This window comes from Triticum aestivum, chromosome 1A (genome assembly GCF_018294505.1).
Source record: "Triticum aestivum cultivar Chinese Spring chromosome 1A, IWGSC CS RefSeq v2.1, whole genome shotgun sequence".
NCBI classification, from domain to species: domain Eukaryota; kingdom Viridiplantae; phylum Streptophyta; class Magnoliopsida; order Poales; family Poaceae; genus Triticum; species Triticum aestivum.
Window position 1 is genome coordinate 250,395,140 of NC_057794.1, and position 17,461 is coordinate 250,412,600.

Sequence of the window (17,461 nt, forward strand, 5' to 3'; positions counted from 1 at the left end):
TGGATGAGTGAAGCTCTATCTCTCAAATGAGCTATCACAACGCTAACCCTAAAACATAGGTAGAAGAAGAGTATATATAGTCTAGGTGGGCGAAGGGGTACACGGGCCTCGGGCCCTTACACTATGCGCAGACAGGGGAGGCCGGACGTCCGGGTGTTCGCGGAAGGCCGGATGTCCGGGCTGGCGGGGGTTCCATTCTGTTCTCTGTTGTAGCTTGTCCGGATATCCGGACGGGAGGCCGGATTTCCGGGCGGGGGGCGGATGTCCGGGCCGGACGCTGGATGTTCGGGTCCTATAGGCTTGGCCGCTGGCTCCTTGCTGCTGTAGACGCTTCCAGGGGCCTGATGTCCGGGGTCCTGGCCGGATGTCCGGGGCCTGGGAGTTGTTCTTGACTCCTTTCGTTGGTTCTGTTCATCCGTGAACTTGGCGGCTTGTCCGTCTTCACGTGCATCTTCGGGAGGGTCCTCTTGGTACCTAATCACGCACAACATCTCGGACTTAGGTAGTAGCCATGTCTCGAGAGGATCATATGAAATATCACTAAGGAGAGAAGTCACCTCGGTCTCGAGAGCTCTAGCTCTAGCTCAAGTCATGGGTCCTCTTGGCACTTCGTGAGACGATGGTGGGTCCATGGGGATGACCGTAGGATGCTCCGCATCAGGCTGCCTATTATGGCCGGCAGCTCAGGCGCGCAATTAATACGGACTAGTGGAAGCGAGGCGGTCGGCAGTCAAAGGCTATCTCACCTCTCGGTGAGCATGCGCGGCGGACTTCTGCCATTCCTACCAGCACCTCACACAGCTACTCGCACGCCTCCCATCAATACGCACACCTGCACGCACGCCTCCCGGTATGCCTACGTGGTGGACTGCTTGCATGCGTCCCGTCAACTCACGCCTTGCTCGCACGACACACGGGGCATGCGGCAGCACATATACTTTTTGGTTTCTTGAGGATTGATTATGCCATTTTACTGCTTAACCGAAGCATGGCACGGTCTAACGCACATGGTCCGAATAAATAATCCATATGAGATATTGGTTGCCAGTTTTTAATAATCTCCCGTTTGTAAGAAGATTATATCAAAACGGGTCTCAAATTTGACGAAAAAATATAATATTGCAGTCTACTGGTGTCCATATATGACACCATGATAAGTTTCATGAATTTCAAACTAAGTTTTGGATTTACTGAATTTAAAAAATCTATATTCTCAATGTTTTGAAATCTCTTGCACAGGGAAACATGCACCCAGGGACACATATGATTTTGCAATCCATGTTGGTGCACATGTAGCTCAAATTTGATTTTTGCGCATTAAATCCCTAGGAAATCAATCAATGTATAAAAACGGTCGAATGATGTCTATTTTTAAAAAAATTTAACACGACACTCCACCTTTGGTCACATGTTCACTGCATAAAATGTTTGACATGCCTCAGAGTGGCTGTGGTGGTGCCGGATGTGTGTGTGTCTCTGTGTGTGTGTGGGAGGTGGGGGAGGGGTCCGCCAGTACACTAGAGTCATGAACCTCCATGTGGGATTATTGAGAATATGTTGGAACCAATATGGTCATCCAAGTTCCGCCATTGGTTAATGATCGGAGAGGTGTCTCGTTCATGTCTACAACATTCTCGAACCCATAGGGTCCACACGCTTAACGTTCGTTGATGATATAGTATTGTATGAGTTATGTGAGTTGATGACCGAATGTTGTTTGGAGTCCCATACGAGATCACGGACATGATGAGGAGCTCCAGAATGGTCCGGAGGTAAAGATTGATATATAGGATGATAGTATTTGGTCACCGGAAAGGTTTCGGAAGTACCAGGTATTTTATCGGGGTGTCGGATGGGGTTCTGGGAGGCCACCGGCAACCGATGGGCCTTATGGGCCAAAGGGGGGAAGCACACCATCCCACAAGGGGGTTGGTGAGCCCCTCCACCCCTTGCCCACGCATGAAAGAGGGAGGTAAGGAAGGGGGAGGAGCCCCAAAGGTAGGCAGCCCCCTTTCCTCCCCCCATGCACAAATATGGAAGGGGGGATTCAGCCAGGGCAGGCGCCGGCCACTTGGGGCGCCCTAGGGGCTGCCTCCCGTCCCCCCTCCACCTATATATATGAGAGGAGGGAGAGGGGCAACACACACCACGATTCCCAAGCCGTGTGTGACGCCCCTCTCCCTCTAGTTCATCCTCGGTCATATTTTCATAGTGCTTGGCGAAGCCCTGCGGAGATAGTTGCATCACCACCATCACCACGCCGTCGTGCTTCCGGAACTCATCTACTACTTCGCCAATCTTGCTGGATCAAGAAGGCGAGGACGTCATCGAGCTGAACGTGCGCTGAACGTGGAGGTGTCGTACGTTCGGTACTTGATCGGGCGGATCGTGAAGGTGTACGGCTACATCAACCGCGTTGATAAACGCTTTCGCTTATGGTCTACCAGGGTACATAGACACACTCTCCCCTCTCGTTTCTATGCATTTCCATGGATAGATCTTGCATGTGCGTAGAAATTTTTTTGTTTTCCATGCAACGCTTCCCAACAGACACATCATGGTACGCAGTGAAAGAAATACTATGGAACGATTTCACAAGATAATTCGAGGAATAAGATGGTAATGAATGAATACAGGCGATGAGAATGAATCAGGATGAACACAGATACACAGGATGATGACAACAGAACAAAATGATCAAGTAATCTATCGGCACAAAGCACGAATATAAACTGCTGAAGGAAATGTAGTAGAGTAGATAGAACCAGTGGTGCTCGATGGCGACACAGAGATTTGGTAGACTAGTTCACCCTTCTGCCAAAGGGCTACGTCTGGTTAGAGGGGTCGTGACTTAACACGGAAGATAAACTCATGTTGATTTCACTCGTGGTAGATCCTTGTTGGCGATCTCCAAACCTTCGGTCGACCTTCGTGAACCACAATCACTCTTGGTTGCTAAACATCAGGCTTGATGAAGACAATGACTCTTCAATACTTGAAGCCGAAACCTATCTGCCTAGAGAGTGCACAACTCTCAAGAGTAATAGGTACAAGAACTCTCACTCAGAACTACTGTGATGCTAAACCGGTGTCTAATTAAGTTTGGGCTCTTGATTTTTCTCTCAGTGGATCTTAAAATCAAATCACTCGGAGAGGGGTTGCTCAAATCAATCTTCTCAAAAATCTCAAGCGGAGCAGCCAACGGACAATGTTGGAGCGGGGTGGCTATTTATAGCCGCAACCTTCCCTGATGGGAAATGACCAAATTAGACATCAGGATCAGCCAATGGCCGAATGGCACGAGTCCAACGGTCAGATTTGAGCACAACGGTAACATTGCTTGCGGAGCAGCAAGTAATTCTAACTCCTCGGTCTGAGACAAATCTCTTGCAGCGAAGAAGATCATAGTCTCTCGCTGGCAAGTATTTGTTCGGAACACAAAGAGATTTCTCTCGCAATTTTCATAGGTTTTGGCTAAGCATCACAGCGGATCTAAGCTTCCAGAACCTATGGCCCTCTTAATAGTACAAAGGTCCTATGACTCGAAAGGATGAAAGAAGAACAACGAAATGAATTCTACGTCTTCACTTTGTCTTTGACTTCCATCACTTCAGTCAATTTTTGGGACGATAGTACCGAATCAAATCTTTCGAGGGGTCGATTTCTTCACATCAATCTTCTCGACTATGTGACTTCGTCACATATAGTTCATTCCTCTCTTCAGCGCAAAAGTGCTTCTGTGAAGTTCCTCGAACTCAGCACCGGAGACAGCATTCTCTTCGATCATGTATGGACCTTTTGTCTCTGTGTGCACTAGCAAACAAATCAGTCCATACCTATTTCTGCCAACAATCTCCAAAACACAAAGTAGGCAGATATTGCACCAACAAGTCGTGTAGGTCACCACATGGAGTATGCTGGCAAAGTCACACTATAGAATAATAATAAAATTTCTACCTCTATATGCAATATGGATGGTGGAGGCTCTAAGTTTATTTTTGCATAAAGCTAATTTTTCCCTACATCAAATTAATTAAATTATTGCTACAAAGTTTCCGCCACTAATGAGATGGTTCCTCCTTTCAAAAAAAAATTCCAAGTTATTATTGAACCCAATTCATTAAATTAATATATGGTGATGAGATCAACCAATAATTCACTTCTAGATACTCAATTTTTTCCATAACCAGGGACATGGCTAATAATGATTAGTTTATACACTCTGCAAAGGTTTGCGCACTTTTCCCCATAAGACTCAACCACCTCGATGATCGAAAGATTGAGACATAGTTTTTCTGAAGAAGTCCCCTTAACCCTGGGCAGTTCCCTACACCATAGTCCACTATGCCAGAGCCCATAATGGCTTGTAGCTGCAGACGAAAGCGTTTAGGCAGGAAATATCGTATGATCCCTTTGAACAAGACCGGCTAGCACAGTGCCTGGGTGCAGAGACTTGATGAAAAACATGTCAAATGCGGCCAAGGACGCGTACACTAGCTACAAGATGTACATGCGGATCGTTGACATGAGGAAATGCCTTCGTCCTACCCTAGGCAAGGGATCAAGCCACAGAGCAGTGGCGGCAGCGTTACAAGGAGTAGATGATTAGTTGATCGTTCTTCTAGTTTAGTATGCATGTAATTGTTTATTGAGGTTTGTGCAACTGTTATGTATAGTCACTTATGTAATTGGATGTTTTATTTGGTTATGCAATCATGTTCTTGTAAGTATAGATATTGTTGTTCTGTAGATAGAGCATAGATCTTGTGTAGACAGAGCAAATCACATCGCACACGGACTAAACTACGGAACCCATCGGTGATGATTTCATCAATCGCTGACAATTGTATACCAGCAAGCGTTTGCCCACAACACAAACAACTTATTAGCAGGAATCGTCTGTGTTATTATTGGTCTTCCCACACAATTTTGATTGCTGACATGTTTGTCGAGTATCACACACATCTGGTTAAGCTGAATCATTTATGTTTCTTTTGGCTTATCACAAACAGTTCATCCTAGTGACGTGTGTGCCATCTATCGCACACACCTTCATCTGGCTAACCGTTTATGTTGTTTTCGCTCATCACAAACAATTCATCCGAGTGACGTGTATGTCATCTATAGCAGACACCTTGATCTGGCTGACCATTTTTGTTGTTTTGGCTCATCGCAAATAGTTCATCTGAGTGACATGTGTGCCATCTATCGCACACACCTTAATCTCGCTGACCGTTTCTATTGTTTTGGCTTATCACAAATAGTTTGTATGGATCAACTGTATGCCATGATTTGCACACATGACTTTAATATGAATCGTTCTTGATGGATCCACCATTGCACATAGTCCGTTTCATTGGTGACGATTTTATTACGATACTGTTTGCGATTAATGCATCACACATAGTTTGGTCGATTGGTCTCCTATATATGTGTCGCTTAGGACCTTCCTACAGTAGTGGTAGGACCCATTATGCAGATTTTTGCTGATAACCAAAGGCCCCTCCCATGGTGGGGAAAGCTTGTGCATCCCAGTCTGCTTTTGTATAAGATGTAGTACTAAGTCACCCTCCTTAAAAGTGCGACTTCAGACTCTACGGCTATGATAGCAGTGTAGGTCTTGCTGATATTATGTTGCAAGATCGCAGACTTCCTCCAAGGAATCAAGGGAATCTTGAGAAGCTGCATTGTTTTTTGTTTCCACGTACGCAAAAATCATTGGCGAGTCATGACAGATGTCACTTGGAAATACAGCTTCTACACCATGCACAAGGAAAAACAGCGTATAGCTTGTTGACCTGTCGGGAGTAGTTTTTATGCTCCATAACACAGCAACAAGTTTTTCAACCCAACAACCCGCGGTACGCTCAAGGGGGACGTGTAATTTGGGTTTGATACCATGCAACAACTCCTGGTTTGCACGCTTTTACTTTCCCATTGGATTGCGGATGTGCCATTCACGCTAGATCAAGCCAGATATGTTCCTTCTTGCAGAATTCTACATTGCTCCTTTAGAGAGATTGCTGCCATTATCTATGATGATGCTGTGAGGATATCTAAAGCGATAAATGATCTTTTTCAAGAACTTCATTGTTGTCTCCATGACGCAACTGCTAACGGGCTCTGGCTCTACCCACTTGGTAAACTTATCAACAATGACCAAGAGGTGGGTCTTCTTGCAAGACAATGACTTGAAGGGTCCCACCATATCAAGCCTCTAGATCGCAAAAGGCCAAGTGATTGGAATCATCCAAAGAGCCTGAGCCGACATATGGTCTTGTCTTGCATACCTCTAGCAACCAGCACATGTGCGAAATATCTGCTCTGTGCCAGCGCGGGCACTAAGCCATAAAAATCCGTGCCTAAAAGCTTTCGCGACCAGTGACCAGGAACTTGCATGGTGACCACAATATCTAGAGTGAATCTCATTGAGGATCTTTCGGCGTTCTTTCGGAGAAACACACCTCTGGCTGTGAAGGAGGAGGTGTTGTCGACGATTACAAAGGTGCGCAGGTGCCTCCTCCACTGCCTCGATGGCCGCTGAAATGGTGGCTCCTTGTCGCCGCGTAGCATCGTCACCACGGAGGAGAGAGCGATGTGGTTGGTAGCGCGACAAGCCGTTTAGTGTTTGCCAAATACGATGAGGCGCCGGCATGGGTCACACGAACCCCAACCTCACGGAGGCCTAGGCTCGTGACTAGTCGCTGACCATCACAGACACGGTCATGCAGGGCCACCACCAGCTTGATGGGGAGCTCGCCAAGATCGGCAAGTGATGAGTGTTATTTTTACACTCCTCTAACCTGAGTTTAAACTGATATATTTCATTAAAACCGAGATAGTCGCTCCGCTATTGCCACCAATGACTAATAAATGCATACGATTCCAAAAATCTTTCTTTATTTTGTTCCCGCGGGAAATGGAGTATTTATGGACGAAATCAAGCCAATACTTGAAAAGGAGTAAATTGGAGAAACAGAGCAAAAGACGGCGTTCCATGCGACCGCGCTAGCTCGTATGAGCGGTCGCATGACATGGAAACGGAGACTCCTCATCCACTTGAACAAACTTTATAAAGGGGGTCAAGGCCAAAATGGATGACGGACCAAGTCATGGGAAGTGCAGAACAATTAGTCATCATCGTCTTCATTTCCATCAACCCTTGCCGCCGCCATTTCCTTCTCCATAGCCACCACCTTCATCTTCACCATTGTTCTCCTCCATCTAGTCATATTTGTAATCGTCTATCACACACGGCATCCATTGTAAGACATATTATCAATCAATCTACCTTCATAATGTGTTCTTCAATGTGCTCTCCGTGTGATCTGATCTCCATGTGTGGGTTCCTCGATAAGGTATGGGTTGAGGCAAGTGCCTTGCAACCCGAAGTATTTGTTGGAGGATCAATGGAAGGACTTTGAATTAGCATATCGTATGCGTAACATAAATTTTTTCTATAGTTGTTTCTTGTCTCATTTGTGTTTTTCATCCCTACAGGTACCCAAGATCATGGAGAATGAGCCATGAAGAGACAAAGGGCAGGGAGACCGTGAAGTGTTATTCTGAACACTAGTGACAGAAAGGTTTTAATATGGTAACATGGATCATATCCCTGGGGATTCAAAAGGTGTAGTCAATAAACGTCCAATGATTTTGTCTGATTATTGCAATATTAATTATCGAGGGAACCCCGCGTGACGGACAGTGCCTTCGGTTGGCCAACTGACTCTTGATAAAGGATGCGCGCCGGTCAAGACGTAATTTGCACATATCCCCCACTTCAATATGTAGTAAGCACATCTTGATGGGCGACTTCTAGATCGCAAATTAAGATCATATTTGATCCCGTCAGATCTCGTGCCCATGCCTATTTTTATTGCAAGTGTTCTTCGTGTGTCAGTTTGATTTACGATCCGGTCACAAGCTGGAATTAATTATTTAACAAAAGCTTGTTTGAGACCCTAGCTTAAAGGGCACCATCCACCCGTCGCTTCGATAACTCAGGGTCACCTATGAGGAAAAAGGCGAAAATCCTTTTTTCTCCATTTTCGGATCACCAAAGTAATTAGCGAGAAGTGGTCACTCAACGACACCTTCGGTACCGCGATAGGGGCAAGGCCGACAGGGCACCTGATCATGGTCGACATTGGCTAAGTCGGCTCTCCGCACGACACAGGAGGAAGTAGAGGGGCTCCTCTGTGAGTGCTAGGCAGGGATGCTGCGGCAGCACCCTTACGTAGCTGGAAGGACTACTCGGACAACAACAGGATGATGACGAAGGTGTCGCCGGCCAGCTCGGGACGACGTACCAGGTTAGCTAGTCTAATCAATTTTTTTTACTTGAACGGATGAAATACCGTCCATTTTATGCAAATCATGTCTGAACTTAAGTGAATTTCGTCGTGTTTGATTGAGAATCATCTGGTTTGTTCAAATCCGCTTTGAAATATACGCGGAAAAGGTTGGATGACCAACTTCCACTGTCCCTCTCCATGAGCATGTTCGCAGACAAATAAGTGTCCCGGAGCGTTGAAGATGCCCTAAACAAAATTGCATAGCCGGGTGGAGCGTCCAACATGGCTCCTACTGCCTTTGTGAAACCCAAACCCGTTGTCTCTACCCAAGTATACCCACTTGATACGACAGCCGTAGATCTTCCCTCCGTGGCTCAATCCGCTCCGTCCACTCCCCTGATCCAAACCCTCCGATTCGAACGTTACGCCGGCCCCCTCATATACCCGTTGCCCCCCTACTAGCCGTTGCCCCTTTCCCTTTCTTCCGATCTCCGATCCATCGACCGACCAAATCCCTCTCTCTCTCCCCCAAGCTTCCGGCTCCCCAATCTCTCCCCTTCCCTTCTTGGCGACCCACTCTTTGGCCGTCCCCGTGACCGAAATCCCATGGAGACCGCCGTTCTTGCGCCACAGCAGGTCAACCCGGCTCAAGCGGCGGTGCCGCAGACCAGGAACGCGGCGGCCATGGCCGCCATGCGGAAGCTCGGCGCCACCTCGGCGAGGAGGAAGACGCTCTGCGACATCACCAACCTGAGACGGCCGCTGGAGGCGGCGGCCGATGAGGGGCATCAGGACGGGTCGAGGTGCGCGGACGGCGTGGATGCAGTCGCGCGGTTGGTCAAGGCAAGATTTGTCCGCCGTCTTTCTTTTTTCTTGGTTATTATCAGTATGATGGATCGTGGTCGCTAACGCTGCTTCTTTTTCTCGAATCCCCGTCTCTGTAATTTCAGGAGAACTCGGATCTTGTGAAGCTCCTGGAGGAGAGAGAGTGAGTAATTTGCCTGCATCGATTGTTCTCGTTTGTCTATGATGGATAGGGCTTCTTGATGTGCGAGTGTTCTGGTGTTGACTCTATTTGGTTTGATTTGGTGCGTGCAGCAAGTTCATAGAGCTGAGCGGGGCTGAGCTCCAGAATCTGCGGCTGGCAAACTGGCAGCTTGCGCAGGCTAATTCCCAGATGTTAGCAGTAAGTTATCCCTGCAAGAAACTCCATTATCCCCGTTTTCCAACCGTGGACTTGAACATGTTCATCACGAGGCTAATCTCTGTCTTGAAATGTTTGCTTCGCAGGAGCTAAATCTTGGCAAAAATAGGGTAAGTTGGTGCTTCTTTGGTCAATCTTGACAACATGTGCTCACATTTTATAGAGAAAATTTTGATCATGACATTCTCAGATCTGATCAGCCGATGTTTTTCTTCTTATCTTTCTGAAGCTGAAATCGCTACAACATGAGCTTACCTGCTCCAGAGCTGCCCTCAAAGTAAAATCATCGGAACTTGAGGTATATCATATCATCTGATGCCAAATGTTCATGATGCTTCTGTTCATGTGCCCTGAACCGCGATGCCCCTAATGACAGGAGGCAAAGAAAGCGCTGAAGAGCAGCAGACTCCAGCAACAGAAGAGCGCGAACGAGACGGCACGCCACTTGGCTGCCGACAGAGCTGCAGCAGCTGCACAGCTCAAGGATGGAGACGCGGAGCCCGCTTCGGATGCGTCGCGTGCCGCCAGTGCCAAGAAGTCTACCTGCAACGCCAGCCGGAAGAGGCTGCTGAGATCTCGATGTAACAATGATATCCCTACCAGTATTTGACACATACATCTCTTCACATTTGTGGCCATGCTAACTGATTCTGATTGGCATGTTCTTTGCTAGCTCTGGGACCTGCGGTGGCGCCGACGAAGCTGGTGGCGGCGTCCAAGGAGAGGGAGAGCGCACAGAGGCGGTAAGTAACACCCACAAGCTCGTTAAAATCATCAAATGTTCGATCTGGGAGGAAACGCCGTTCAGCCACTGATTCTTGCTGTTTCTGCAGCAAGTCCATGAGAACGCCTCAGCCGAGTGGGCGCAGGGAAGACTTGTTCGAGATAGAGGACGTTCAGCTCACCGCCGGCGGTGGAGATGACAAGAAGGAGACGTCGTGGGAGCTGGATTCATCGGTGCAGTTCCCACGCAGGTCGTCGCTGGGGAGGCCGCTCCGGCGGGCCACAGAGAAGGTCACCTCCTACAAGGAGATGCCTGTCAACATTAAGCTTAGGAGGCCCTAAGCAGTAGCACAAGTTGGTTGCAGTTTTTTGCATCCAGTTAGATTATGTATAATGAGTTAACTTATTCTTTGCTGCCTTCTGCTTCTGCAGATGCGCAGCCAGCGTGTGTTTGGTGTGAAAAATCTGGATTGTAGTGTGAAAGAATGGTGTTGGCAAACCAGATTCACTAATTTGTTCATCACTCTGAACTTCATAATTGGCAAAGAGACACGATGCAAAAAATTCATCTAGAACATCATCTGACAAAAATTCAGTACACCCACAATCTGATCATAACAGTCACCAAAAGTTGCAGGAGAAACGAGTACATATAGAGAGAGCTTGGAAGATTCTCTAACACGAAATCTTTTGCTCATTTGGTGCTTGAAAACGAATTCAAGCCACTCTGAACTTCATAATTGGCAGAAGCGAAATGCTCTTTCACCAGTGCAAGAGCTCTCGCCCTATGAGATATTTCATTCTTTTCTGACTTGGGCATCTCAGCATACCTGTATTACATGCCCACCTGTCAGTACATAATTGCAAGTGATGCGTGAAAGCAATGGAAATCATCATGAAACTCACGTTTGTTCAAATCCATCTGGTTGGAATACAGGGTCCCATCCAAAATCAGCAGGGCCTCTGGCAGGTACAATTTTCCCCTGCACATGGAGAAGGAAATCTCAAACACGCTCGCTTGCATTTTTCTTACTAAAATATGGCGTCAGATCTTACTGTCCTTGCTGAAATAACGCACCAGAACAGATCAAAGTGCTATGATGTGTTTCTTTAACCAAGGTGCACATGAAGAAAGATAATCTAACAAGATAACAACCCCTCAAAAAAAATCTAACAAGATAACAGTGTTTCTCTGTGTTGAATGTAAAAACTACTTTACTCACTTATAAACAAAATACATCAGAAAATACAAGTTCCAAGGCATACAGGTTATAGAGGGATATGGCATACACGTCATACTTCAGATGAAAATTCCAAGAAGTGACATCTTACTGCTGTTTTTCCAACAAATGTGATCGGTTCCTCCTCTGGTCCAAGAGCAAGCGAAAAGATGCACATAGCAAAAGCTGATTTGTCTTCATAAGCTATTAACAAATTGTTCAAACCTATAATTGCAGAAATAGTATGCATGAGTTCACCAAGTCAAACATTAGAAAGAACGAAACAAGAATTGAGTAGCCATATTACCTTCATGCCCAATCTTCTCTAGAAACCATTTTCTGTACATTCATGTGTGCAAACATCCAGATAAGGAACAAAGAGATTTGTTAGACTGGATATCTGAAAGCATTTTCTCAATAAGGTATAGTGGTGAAGGATGTTTATTATCTGTAACTTGGTAATAAGAAAATATGTTATAGTGCCTGGAGAAGAAAAGGACTTACATATAGGGCCCTGCAGCACAAAGAAAATTATATCATATAGAGCACATTGAATTCATTTAGGAAGTGAAAAGAAAGAACAATGCAAATCGGTTACCTGGCAAACCTTTGAGCGCATTGAAACATAGACAGGTGTCCTCGACAAGTACAGGGCCATTTATCTACTCAAAGAGGAATGCAGATTCATTAACAAGAGTTCAAACAACTTAAATAAAATTCTCTGCATAATTATTCTAGTATTAGAAAAACATAGAGGTACCTGAGATGCAGCCATTCGGGCCTTCTCTTTAGATATGTCCTCTGGCTCACCTTGCAACTCAGGCACTGCGATATTTAACAGAGAATAATACCATCAATAAAAAAAAAACAAGTTCTTCGGTGTTACTTTTTTTATGACTTCTTACTTCTCAAAACTGAAATCACATACTTAGAGGAACTTGCATGATTTCCATCAGAACCATATTTTGAAATTTGATATATCACTATTGCCTATTTAAAATGAGCACGCTTAGTCCATCCCCAGCTGAATTATTATATGTAGGGCATCAGGATCCTAATTCAAGTGTATGGGTCCAGATTCCAATTCCATCAGAGGGTTCGTCACTGCTATGGATCATAATATCTGGATTTTATACCTTAACTAGAATCCCAGAATGCAAATGCGATATCTTCACAATTATTAAAAATCTGGACTTCCTACCTCTCAGCCAGTAATAATACCAGAATACAATAGATAAATAATTACAGGCAATATGAAGACCACATGACAACAGTAACTAATCACATGAATCACAAGTCCACTGGCTATATTTAACTGGGAACTCCTATTGCATTCCCACCTGTTCCCTCCAAACATACCCCTAAACTGTTGCATAATTTTGGCATAGAAAGTCAGTGTGCTATTCCCCTAAACATTATCGATGCACATCGACACCATTTAAAGAAGGAAAAATAAGCGGAACAACAAGGGCACATGTCATCATCTGTCCTAAATTTGGGTTATAAGACACCCAAGATTTTGGGGGTGAATACTCCCACCGTCCCAAAATTCTTGTCTTAGATTAGTCTAGATACGGATGTATCTAATACTAAAACGTGACTTGATACATCCGTATTTAGACAAATCTAAGACAAGAATTTTGGGATGGACGGAGTATTAAACATGGAAAACACATGGTTTTATCATTATCCGTGGAAACGTACGGTTCGATGAAGCTAAAACAGTAGGAGACAGTAACCGAAGCTGTGAAGCAACTATTCCTAATTCACAATTTTCAGCTACAACCAATTCCCCGTTATATGTTTGTTGTGCGCTAACTACAAAGCAAATTTTTATGATCCAGATAACAAAGTCAAATAGGAGTACCTACAGATTGGTGTTATCCTAGGGTTCGGGCACCATAAGAAGCCACGGTTACGCAGCCACGCCACTCCCATCAACCAGCAAGTCCTAGGCATCCTTACTCTAGCACTAAACCTTTCACTGATATGCTGCTACCTTGTACATACATAAATGGAGGAGAGGTAGAGGGGGTGGAAGAAAGAGCAGGAGCCAGCTTCAGCTTACAGTCGAGTTTGAGGGACTGGAAGGGGATGGAGGAGCCGAGAATCGCACGGACTTCCTCCAGCTTCTTGGCGTTGCCCGTCACGAAGGTCACCGCCTTCGGCAGCACTCGCGCCGCCGCCACCGCGCCCGACATGATGCGGTGTTGCGCGGTGCTCTGCTTCCGGCGTGAAACGGGAGAAAGGCTGCGCCCTGCGGATCCGAGGGTCCACGACGACGGCGGCTGTCACTGGTTTTAGGGCCCCGATTAGACTTCTTTTCCCTTTTCTTCGTTTTAGCGGTTTTGCAAGTATAACACTCCTATATACTCCTAGATCCTTGGAGCAACTCCAATGGGATGACCCATTTCGTTCGCCCAACGCGCCGACCCAAATGGACGTGTGTCCGTTTTTCGTCCGCGGTCGATCCATTTCCGACTTAATTTTAAGCCGGATTTGCGTCGGCGCGGACACGAGATGGACACGCGTGCGCGTCTACTCCTTCCCCGGGCCCGCCGGTCGGTGACAGCCACCATCATTTTCTCCCATTTTTCACATAAACGCTCCCGCCCGCGCGCGCTCCCGCCCCCCAACCAGCCATGGAGGACGCCATCGACCTCGACCTCGACGCCACCGCCGGCCTCGCCTCCCTCGCCTCGTCCGGCGTCGTTGCCCCCTCCGGGAAAGGCAAGCCTCGTGCCCCGCGCAAGACCGCTGCCGCGACCAAGCCAAAGAAGGCGTTGACGCCCGAACAGCGGGTAAGGGAGTCGGCCAAGAGGAAGGGCCGGAGGCACGCCGCGGGCGCGAGGGATGAGGCCGCCCCGCAGGCCGCCGCCGTCGCCGCCGCGCAGCTGGAGTTCACCAACCCCCGCGTCGCGGCGGCAAAGAAAGATGCGCTCTACATGCTAGGACCTAGGGGTAAACCCTAGCCAGCACAGCCTCGTCCAAGCCGCCGTCGCCGCCGCCAGCACCGGCTCGTCGGCGTTTCCTCGGATGGTGCTGCCCGACTCAACCCGCACGTCGGCTTGCAACCCGGTCCCCGGATTCCACGTCTACCCGCAGGCCTCCCGCCTCTCCGGGGAGTGCTCACCCGACGTGAGCGTGGTCGCGCCTTCCACGCCCGCGCCCGTGCCCATCGACCTTAACGCCACCTCGGTGGTCGGTGGCTTGTCATCCGGCGGCACGAGGAAACGCGCGCGGCAGACGCCGGCCGGCGGGCTCCCGGACGCTCGTAACCTGTTCGAGGAAATGCCGTCCGCCGTCAACGAGAACTACATGCAAAACCTCATCTTCGAGGATGGTGCACCGGGCGATAGCTATGATCCCGAGGAGACACAAAGCCAGGACAGCCGTGGGCATTCACGCCGGCCGCTGGCTATGATCCCGATCAGGCGGCCTTCATGCGTGATCAGGTCGGCATCGACCTGGACGGCTTCCCCCTCGACCACGAGTTCCCGGACGACTATGGGCTAGAGGAAGAGGACGAGTGCGACATCAAAGTGGAGCCTTTGTTCGAGGACGAGCTCGCCAACCAAGTCGCCGGTCCTAGCCGAAGCGCAAGAGCAAGCGCACGAAGGCGTACACAGCTGCCGAGGACAAGCTTCTTTACGAGTGTTGGCGAGACATTGGAGAAGACCCAAAGACGGGCGCCGAGCAAAAGCATTCAACCTTTTGGACTCGTGTGCACCAAGAGTTTTCGTGAGCGCAAGAAGTTTTCACCTTACCAATTTGTGAGCACGCGCGGGTGGGTCTTCATTTCCAAGCGGTGGGGGGTGATCCAACAAGAGCGTCAAGGCCCGCCCCGTGAGCGGCATAGGCATGCAAGACATGGTATGATATCGCCCTCTTTTGTGTCATCAAGATCATCCTTTTACGTCTTCATTTGCTATCACTTGCCCATATGCTTGCATGGAAACATTTTGTAGGAATTTCAAGCTTTGGAGGCATTCAAGGTTCAACACAATGGCAAGTGCTTCAACCTCTCCCATTGCTATCGGGTCATCAAGGACAAAGAGAAGTTCAAGGCGCAATATGTTGCACTCAAGGCACGTGGGGGGAAGAAAGCCATGTAGGATGTTGGGGAGGACGAGCCGGCACGGCCGCGGGGGAAGACCAACTCCAAGAAGGAGGACAAGCGAGATGCGGCCACCAACGCCTTGATCGCAAGCGTGGACGACATGATGAATAAGGACTCAAGGGAGGAGGAGCGCCGGCGTTTCAAGGCGGAGCAAATGGATGCTTTCATGGAGATCCAAAGGAGGAGGCTTGATCTTAACGCCGAGAAGCAAGCCAAGTTGTTCGAGCTTGAGGCGGAAAGGCAAACCAAGATGCTAGAGATCGAGGTCGCCAACGCCAAGACCAAGGCGAAAGAAGTGGCTCTTGCGAGCATGATGACCGAGGTGGAGATCATGAAGGTGGATCTCAACACTGTGTCGCCAAGGAAGAGGTCGTGGTTCGAGAAGATGCTGGCCAACATGCTCAAGTTCGACGACGAGTGATCTATGGCGGCGAGGGTCATCTTTTTTGTATGCCAGCAGGTGTGCCGGCATGACCACGGGAGCCGCGATGACGTGGTCAAACTCAAGTCCCACCCTTTTTTATGTGGTGACATGTGTACTGGCCGGTTGGCGAGTGCGCCAGCATGAACTTTCGTGATATTTTCTAAAGCCGACATTGTATGTCGGCGCTGGCATGGTGCCGGCATGAGACATGGCCACTGGCATGATCGGCCGTAGGCCCTTTTTATTTAAAAGTTGAATGCGGTCATGAAATGGGTCGGCGCGTTGGGCGCACTGCCGACCCAAATGCAAAACTGGACGGACGCCGGACGGGCGGCCGACCCAAACGGACAAGACAAAAAGCGGACGAATGTGTCGTCCGTTTGGGTCGGCCCATTGTAGTTGCTCTTACTATCTTTATTGTTTTCTGAACACACTAGTACAGACGCAAGCGCTTATATACACGCACATACACTCATCCTTATGAACACACACGCACATCCTACCCATATGAGCACCTCCGAAAGACTGAGCCGACACATCATATTGAAATTTACGAAGTCATCATAGGCATCTCGTCATCGACGGGAACGGCTCCTCCCACTGAATGCGCATCACCAAAAATCCTGAAATAAATCCAGGAATAAACGCAAGCATTAGCACTTGAACCCTGATGGGCTGGAATACCCCACCCTCTAACCATCGAACCATATGTTGGTTCACACTATCATTATTATTTTAATATGCACACATGTCATACCATCACAGACCCGTCACAATATGTATGGAAAAAAGTTTTTTATTATTGTTTTATCCCATGCACACATCCTACCTCACCACACATGCCTCCTCATTGAAGTTTCACTCAGCATGCATGGAAAAATCTATTAGTATGCCACTTATATTCAATAATTTTTTCAACTACACAATAATCAAATACAATATATACAATTTATTGTTAGTTTTAGTACATATATTATAAATTCAACTATTCATGTTTCATGCAATCGCTTGATAAACATTGCAATCAATTACGTAGTAACATGTGGGATATTCTTTAGTTTAAGAATTAGGTATGTCTGCTTTCTAGGATGTGTCTAGATATGCTCTAGTTATTGCACATTGAAATAACTCTTTTTTCTAACCAAATGCATCCGATTACATTATTACATGAACTCGCTCGTCAGTAAAGCTTCTACATCAAGGATTATATTATCTGCCATTAACACTTCATACAAAATCATGTAACATCCCATACCTGCTGATACATGAGTTGCTCTATTACCGTTCCTATTTGCAAAGTTGAAACTGAACTGATTGAAGTTTTGGTTCATGAACATTTTTAGTTCCGCTAGTGTCATGCAGACAACTGATTGATCGTGTTCTTTTTGCTCTACACCTTGTTTTAATAACATGGAGCCAGTTTCAAAGTAGATAGCAATGATTTCCAGCTGGGCATCATGAGTAGATGACGAT

General features: G+C 47.3%; 2 protein-coding genes across 2 annotated transcripts; one reads left to right on the plus strand and one right to left on the minus strand.

The window, feature by feature from the left end:
- The first annotated feature begins 8,747 nt into the window (after positions 1-8,747).
- On the plus strand, positions 8,748-10,747 carry LOC123044727 (shugoshin-1). Its single transcript, XM_044467567.1, has 8 exons — positions 8,748-9,140; positions 9,248-9,285; positions 9,396-9,483; positions 9,588-9,611; positions 9,731-9,799; positions 9,878-10,082; positions 10,175-10,244; positions 10,335-10,747. Exons 1-8 carry the CDS (start codon positions 8,904-8,906, stop codon positions 10,564-10,566), a joined length of 963 nt encoding a protein of 320 aa, XP_044323502.1. The 5' UTR covers positions 8,748-8,903; the 3' UTR covers positions 10,567-10,747.
- Positions 10,748-10,779: 32 nt separating this feature from the next.
- Positions 10,780-13,790, minus strand: LOC123044734 (inosine triphosphate pyrophosphatase). Its single transcript, XM_044467578.1, has 8 exons — positions 13,513-13,790; positions 12,205-12,269; positions 12,043-12,106; positions 11,949-11,958; positions 11,752-11,783; positions 11,557-11,669; positions 11,131-11,207; positions 10,780-11,054 (listed from the first exon to the last, which is right to left on the minus strand). The coding sequence occupies exons 1-8, from the start codon at positions 13,643-13,645 to the stop codon at positions 10,919-10,921; spliced, it is 630 nt and encodes a 209-aa protein (XP_044323513.1). The 5' UTR covers positions 13,646-13,790; the 3' UTR covers positions 10,780-10,918.
- Positions 13,791-17,461: the final 3,671 nt, after the last annotated feature.